The sequence below is a fragment of the Pundamilia nyererei genome, unplaced genomic scaffold (assembly GCF_000239375.1).
Source record: "Pundamilia nyererei isolate P.nyererei 1_Seehausen unplaced genomic scaffold, PunNye1.0 scaffold00006, whole genome shotgun sequence".
NCBI classification, from domain to species: domain Eukaryota; kingdom Metazoa; phylum Chordata; class Actinopteri; order Cichliformes; family Cichlidae; genus Pundamilia; species Pundamilia nyererei.
Window position 1 is genome coordinate 6351857 of NW_005187407.1, and position 8268 is coordinate 6360124.

At 39.8% G+C, this 8268-nt stretch overlaps 1 protein-coding gene across 2 annotated transcripts in view; it reads right to left on the reverse strand.

Moving 5' to 3' along the window:
* edil3a (EGF-like repeats and discoidin I-like domains 3a) overlaps nucleotides 1-8268 on the reverse strand; it is a 120519-nt gene that overhangs the window by 32273 nt on the left and 79978 nt on the right. For both annotated transcript variants that reach the window (XM_005722319.1, XM_005722318.1), the window contains exons 6-8: nucleotides 2858-3013; nucleotides 1905-2049; nucleotides 1495-1679 (exon numbers count right to left, since the gene is read on the reverse strand). In XM_005722319.1, coding sequence (XP_005722376.1) covers nucleotides 1495-1679; nucleotides 1905-2049; nucleotides 2858-3013 — 486 coding nt within the window. The remainder of the gene's footprint in view (nucleotides 1-1494; nucleotides 1680-1904; nucleotides 2050-2857; nucleotides 3014-8268) is intronic.

An 8268-nucleotide genomic window follows, 5' to 3' on the forward strand; every position in this document is an offset into this window, starting at 1 on the left:
AAGAGGGTTTTTCACTGTGTCCAATCTGCAAAAGAACAGTTTTCTTGATTAATAGGAATACTTATTTTATCATTAAGGTTGATTAATTCCATTAGTCTGTGAGGTTTTAAGTCATTCAGTAACGCCACTCTGAATCAATTATTTGCCATGGCAACGAGTAGAAAGAAGACAGTGATTATAGCAGGAGCTTAACAAATGCATATAAGATGATCGCTAAATATTCAAAACAGTCATTACCAACAGCCTCATCAACATACTTTACAGTACAGAACTCTTAAATGTCGACTTTTAAAAGCTGGATATTGTATCTGCTCGTGTGCACAGAAATGGTTCTTGGCAATGGAAGCCATTGATTTTCTCACTTCATCTGTATGGCATCTCCTCTTTCCTGCCAGCACAGCATGTAATATGAGACTGCAAGTTTTCTTTTACCCAAAGCAATCAATTTTGCTTAGCCAAACTCCCTAGCATGGATGGAGCCCGCCTAAGTACCTGTCTCCACCGACACACAGCCCTGTATGCCGTCACCATCTAAAAAAAAGCTTTCAGCGTAATAAAAAAACATGTCTGAATCAGAACCCAACCAATCTAATAACAGCCAGACCAGTCGGTATGACTACAGAGCGTTAACTGTGTCACTGATAGGGAGGGGGTATGTGCGAGCAAGTCCGCGAGAAAGGCCAAGAAATCAAAGAAATCACTGATCTTCAATTCCCCGATGAGATAATCCACATCACATTTTCTTCTATGCTATCACTTTCACAGCATGAAGTAAGATCTGGTTTCACACTTTAAAAGCAAAAAGCGTTTATGACTTTTCTTTTTTGTATGAAAAACAAAAAAAAAGAAAAAATCCAATATATGAGGCCATACGTAAGGGAATTCTAAGCCTGACTGAGCCTTATTGATATCTATCTGAAACTCCCTCAGCCACCATCAATCTCACATATTGTTAAACAGAAAGACTGGGAGGTAAACGTTCACTTAGAGACGTGTCTTGTCCCTTTCAGGAGACATGTTTAGCCTTCACTTCTGTAATGAAAACAAATAGATGGGCTGGTTTCATAGAGATAGAAAGCCTTGGACTGCAGCCAGAGATAACAGGGCGCAACTCTTCCAACTGAGGCAGTGTGGGTGTTGGATTCAGAAAGACTGACATGGAAATAAACAGAATTTACAACCTATTACTGACTGTTTCCAAGAAGGATACTGAGAAGCAGCTAACAAAGGTGGTTTTTTAAGAGATAATTTAATTCTCAACTGGCATGAACAGTGAAGTCCTTCCCTATGAAATATAATTGAATCCATTGGCATGCATTACCATGCACAACCATCAATTATTATGCCAGGGAGGTAAGAGCTAATCCTTCATCAGAGTGAAAGCCAGCTATCTGCAAGAACAGGGGTGTCTGTTGTTCATTTTGCTGCTAATACATTGATTTATCTCTACAGTAGCTGCAACAGATAACAGACTTGGCTCAGATTATATCTCACCTGTAGCCACTGCGACTGGTCGCTATGACCAGCTGTCCAAGCGTTGACCTTGCCCTGCTTGTCTAAACGGGCTTTCCCAGGCTCCCAAGTGAACATGTCCATGTTGAGCGTCCTGAAGATGCTGGAGGCTGTGACCTGATAGTCCTGGATATGGCCTGACTTCATACCCAGTGGTTCAGAACAGCCTGGCAACAACAAAAACAGATTGGCTCTAAACTCTTTTTTTTTTTTTTTTTTTTTACATCTAACCCCAGGCCTCCTGAAAATGGATTCAGTGCTGACACTACTTAAAAACAAGAGGAACAACTGTGCAAGAGGCATACTGGAGTGGATTTCCAAATTCCAGTATGATGCATTTATGATAATGATGGTGATTAGTGTATTCAGTTGGATAAAGAAAGCTCACTCACCTGTTAGCTCACAACCGAGCAGCTCCATGCGTAAAGTACAGTGCCTCCTGCAGACTTGGGGGTAAATGCGCACGTACTGGGCTTCAATGGGAGGGGTGAAGGAGTTGGCTGATGGAGCGTTGTTATCGACATTTCCTCTGAAAATCTGTTGCAAGGGATGAAATAACAGCAGATGGGGGGCGGGGGAGGATGGTGAAGCAGATCAGTTTTCAATAATGTGGCAGTCTATCCACCGCTGTCTCTAGTGTCTACTCCACGCTCAACAAATTGCTGTCATTCAAGGTCAATGAGCTAGAATTACAGGGAAAAATAGACAATTTGTCGCACCATTTGAGCCAGTAATTCATAAGAACAGTGGTGTGTTTTAAATTAGTGCTCCAATTATATCACGTTACCTTCTGGAGTGTTTCATCCAAATCGCTGAAGATAGCCTGACAGAAACTATATGATTGGAGCGAAAGATGTACAAACAAACATAGACATGTCATAGCCGTGTCTAGCTTTGACTGAGCAAAACAAAAGAGCTCTAAATGAAAAATATCAAAGCCCAGACGTAGAGCATACAAATCTGACAACATATCTGATAATAAGTTTGGAGGTCTGGTTGTTTCGGAGCTCGGCCAAAGAGAGGACAGTCGTGGCTTGCTGTCAGGAATGATAGAATGCTCTGTGGCCTATTTGGTGGCTGTTCATCCCCAAATAGTATAAAAATTCAATCTAGAAGTCATAAAAGTGGAGGGGGGTAAGGGGCAGCAGGATGGGCCCGGTGTGCGCTAGCTAATTAAAAAGCCATCTCATCATGTCCTCCACCCTGTCCTTGACTGAGTGCACAGTCTCTAGTCGATGTGTGCGCATGTATGAGTGTGTATTTCGTCTGTCTACCACAGAACAAGAAGCAATGGGTGACGATGGATGCGTACACCTATGTCTGTGTGCCCGTACAAGTGTCTCACCATATCCTCATCTTTGCCCTTGACTTTGTATGTTCTCCAGGTCTTCCCGTCATCACTGTAGGCTACTTTGTAAGACTTGACGTACTCTGGGCTGCCGATACGCTTTGCACCCTGGGTAATTAGGCCCGTGACCCTCATTCTCCTCTGCAGGTTTATCTGTGGAGTACAAAAAAACACAGATAGGCTGAAGATGAAATTCTAGCTTTATTTTCAGACACTGTATATAGAGGTGTAAGTGTCTGTGAGCATGCATGTCATCGAGTTCAGTTCACCCCCTTGTATCTTTTCTGTCAGGGCCATCCATCTTATTCTAAAAGTCTGTGTCCAAATAGAACATTTAATCAATTGTACACCCCATATCCAGTCTGCCCACACTGTGCAAACTGTCAATATGGTGCCAGTGTAAAGCAGCTTGGTGAGCCAAGAGGAAAAAGAGGCACTAAGAAAGAGGAAAATGACGAATGGCTTCCATAGATCCTACTCAGCACCCACAAACCAGATTCATTACATATAGACCAATATCTTCAGTACCTTTCCCTGACAGCTCATTTTGATACAGTATATGCTCACCGGCCATTTCATTAGGTACACCTTGCTAGCATAACATTGAACCCCGTTTTGCGTTCAGAACTGTCTTAATTATTTGTGGCAATGATTCAGCAAGGTGTTGGAAGCATTCCTCTAAGGCTGTGGTCCATATTAACATCCTTATTTGGTCTGGCATCTGTACAGTGAACTCCTTGTTCTTTTCAAGAAACCAATCTGATATGATGTAAGCTTTGTGAAATGGTGAGTTAACCTGCTAGAAGCAGCCATCAGAAGACACGTAAACTGCGGTCATAAAGAGATCAACATGAGAGATCAACAACAAGAGAGCAACACTACTCAGATAGGCTGTAGCATTTAAACAAAGCTCAACTGGTAGTATCAGTGCCAAAATGTGCCAAGAAAATATCCCCGCCATCATTGCACTGTTGATAGAAGACAGGATGGGTCCATGCTTTTGTGTTTACACCACATTCTGACCCCATCATAGGAGAAATTGAGACTCATCAGACCACACAGTGTTTCTGCAATCTTCTCTTGTTCAATGCAGGTGAGTTCATGTGAATGGTTGTCACAGTTTCCTGTTCATAGCTGACACCCGGCATGGTCTTCTTCTGCTGTTGCCCATCTGCTTCAAGATGTTTTCCTGCATATTTTGGATGTAATGAATGGTTATCTGAGTTACTGTTGCCTTCCTGTCAGGTTAAAGCAGTCTGGCCATTCTCCTGACTTCTGCCATCAACATAGCATTTTCAACCAGAGAAATGCTGCTCACTGGATATTTTCTCTTTATGTGGACCAATGTAAACCCAGTAAATCAGCAGTTTCTGAAATACCTGCCTGGCACCAATCACCTTTCTTACCCTTTCTGATTCTCTGTTTAAACTGCAGGAACTCCTCCTGACCATGTCTAAATGGCTAAATGCTCTGAGTTACTTCCATCTAGGGCTGTTCGATATAACGATATATATCGGATGACGATATAAAAACGTCTATCGTTTCATTTTACGCTATCGTTTGTTTCGTGGTGTCGCAAAATAAACTGTTTACGGCAATATTTTTTCATTATTTTGATGGTCACTGTAGTGGCTATAATAATTTCTTAAAGTTCTCTCTTTCTCTTACATTTAATATAACCACACTACAGACAGACAAGTGTTTGTTTTTATGCATTGTCGTTAGCAACAACGACGGTAAAACCTCCGCGTGTCCGCTTGTTCCACATAAACCTTTCACAATAAAGCTCAAGATCCTGTTGAGACTTTTCCAAATAAACTGAATCACGTGAAAGATACAGAGTGTTTACGGATGAGAAGCAAAAAAGAGCCGCCAGGTGCTAAAAATAAACCTTGGACTCAAACGTTAGAACAGGCTTTTCCCCGCAGCACGCCATGTAATAAATACTCGCAAAGAAAACGGCGGCTGTTACAACTTATGTCTAAAAATGTATAGTTTCATGCATCGGTTAAAACACTCGACTCCAGCTACACGACGCCCAGCTGGAAACACTTCACGCAAGTCGAGCTGCCCGAGATTCACAGAATTTACAGAAAATGTTACATTTTTGTGATTTATATCGTTAACGGACGATAGATGTCTTAATATCGGGATATGAGATTTTGGTCATATCGCACAGCCCTACTTCCATCTGATTTCCACATAAAATATTTGGGTTAATAATAACCAATTACACCAGTGTAACTAATGAAATGGCCAGAGGATGCATTTTCAATATTTTCCTGAACATTTTCTTTTGGCAAAGCAGCAGCATGTTTGACAGCGTGTCGATTTTCCAATCACTGGACTTTCTTGGATACAAAGTCCATATATATATATAGAGTGTTTTACAAAAACCGATGGTATTAACGGTGAACTCAAAAGAAACAAAGTGTCTCTTTAAGGATCCTGTCTCTTCAATATCAGTGCAGAAGACTTGATGGTGTCAACACCAGCTTGTCTCGGTGATAGTCGCTGACAGAGTTTTACATTTCTGAGGAATACTGATTGACTGGAAGAAACCTCAGCCTATCACACCGGCTGGTTCTTCTTCTCTATTCACAACTGCAGCAAGTTTGAAAGACCTGTGAGTAATATTAGACCCGCCACATCTATGCTTCCCTACAGTCTTTGTCTTCAATCTGTCAGCACTGGTTAAAAAAAATGCCACTCGCCTGTAATTTCTGGTGAGCTTGTATAAAAAAAATGAGACAGCTGATGACAGTTGATGACAGCTAACTTCACTGTGGCAAAACGCAGAAGCCTGTGGTGACTAAGGAGTGATGCTGTGTTCATTGTACTCACAGACACATACTATTTGCCATTTATTACAGTCAATTTTAACACTGATTAAAAAAAACCTGTGTGTGTGGGGGGGGGGAGTAGAGCCAGAGGGCAATGGGCAATTCTCAGACCAACATAGCCTCTCAGACTGTGACAAATAAGATAAAGAAAATAAGAGCTGATGACAGTTATTCTTTGTTGGAACTACATTGAAATGAAACAGCGTCATTTTCACCAAAAAAGGCTCATCTATCTCATTCCCTGTCAAAATATAAAAACACAGCTGTCTAACTTTCCATTTCTGTGCAGAACAGATGGGTAACAGTAGCACACTTCTGAGGAAGTATTAGGCAAAGGACCATTAACCTGGGACAGCCAAACCAATAAAAGAAATGCAGACTAAAACAGAATTTTAATTACTCCTATGAATTAGGCTGGTTCTGTGTGAGTCAGTGCTGCTGTTATTGTGTCTGTGCATTTCACACAGCAACTTAGTGAAAAGAAAGAAGCCTGCACTTCACTTTATGTTTGTTAGCTAAAGTCTGTTTAAGAGCACAAACCCTTTAAAAGCCTGTGCCAAAAATGGAACTGGCAGTGCGACTACATTTGCTGTGGTATTCTGCGGGCTTGAGCACATTTTCTGGTAAACGAGTGGTAACATTACTATGAAATAAGGCAATTTACAAGTAAAATATTTGAGAGCACGAGCTCAAGTTATACTCTCCTTTTTCTGTTATTGAAAAAGCAGAAATGCTCTAAGCATTGTCTCCTGACGACATTCGAGATTAGAGCATCGCCTCTAACAGATCCAGCGCTGTTTATGATGGTTATCATCTATGCTTGAACTGTCAAAAAAAGAAATAAATATTTTACAGCAGTGATTTGTATCTTAATTTCCACTTTTAGGGCTACGACTCAATTACGCCAATTTTTTTCTACACGCTTAAACCAACGTATCATGGTAATTATACATGAGGAAACCTCTTAGAGCCTCGGAGCCGCAGTGACCCACACTTTCCCATTCACAGCATTTCTTTGCTCTTCTCATTATTCTCCACAGAGATAGATACTTCTTGCACTAATTAGAAGCCCTGTCACTAAAAGGCCACCGCTGGGGTAATTGGGGTGATTCTTCACATTTTAATTCACCACTCAGAAAAGGACCTCTGTCGCTCGAGTGCTAATAGTGATGCATGTCTTTGTTAAAAAAAGAAATGTAAAATAAATATTTACAATGAGAAAACAAAAGAAAGAAATCAGGTACCTAGCAAATTTGTAAGACTATAGCTTTCTATGTTTGTCTAATTTTACAAAATCATAACTTTATAACTATATAAACTATAACTTTATAAACTGCTAGCAAAATTTTGTTGACATTTCTCTGATATGGGTTACATATTATGTATCTGTGCAGTTTAGGGTCATTGCTAATGAGACTGAGTGACTCAGTATTTAGCACAGTTTGATCTTTTTCCCTTTTCTATTACTTTTGGTCTGCAGCTGCAGCTCTCGTCTAAAAAACAATTCAGATCCGCATTCAGAGGTTGATGTCTTGCGTAGTAGGATGAGCTGGCATTTTAGATATAGTTTGCTATTGAAGGGGTTTTTTTTCATTATAACCTAACAGAGAGCATACACTTAGCATACACTGTGTACTCTGTAAATTTGGTTTAGATATAAAATAGTAACACTGCAGCATATTAAAAAAAGAAGTGAAAAGAATGAACTTTTACCCTTTCACAATTTCACTCTCTCTTGTTCCAGACACAGACAGCAACCTGTGTACGAAGCACTCAGTAAAATGAGCCTCTAAAGTAAAAAAAAAATCTACATCAAATATTTTCTGTTCTCAGACTCTATTTGCAAAACAAAGAACATATCCTTTGTTTGCACAGCATGATTCAACCTGTTTTTCCCTGTAATGTTTTCAGTACCGCCAGAAAATGTTCAGCATAACTGTTCGAGAGGCATAAAGAAAATATACATACATACTTAAGGTCATTAACACGAGAGCTTTAATTTTCCACTCATCCTTTGAGATTGCCTAAAAAAACTATTTTTGAGAATTTAGAGAGCCAAATTCATAATTAAAACAAAAATGCAACCTGTGCTAATACATGTAGATAATTCAGCCATTACTGCTTGTTTCTATCTACATTTGTAGTCCCCTGCCATAAAAATACATGTCAGAAGCTAATTGAGTTATGCATAATGACTAGGACTAAAACAATTTGTCAGCGAATGGCAGCTTGGCTCTGAGAAATTATTATAGCCATTTTTCATTGTTTCTTCACATTTTGCAAGCAGAATGGATAATTGAGAAAATCATTAAGAGCACAAGCAGTAATGACATACTTGTTAGCTGGAGCTCAAATCACGATGGAAACTTTGAACATTTAGTTTCTTTCTGCACGTGACACGTTCACTTATGTCATATTGGTTTTAATTGACTGGATTCTGATAAATAAAAAAGAAAAACAGGACATTTTTAAAACATAATTTCCATTAGAATCTTTCCAGAGCTCGAAATGTTGCTCTAAGTAAAAACAGGCAGAACTGCATTTATTTACGACAACAACAACCTC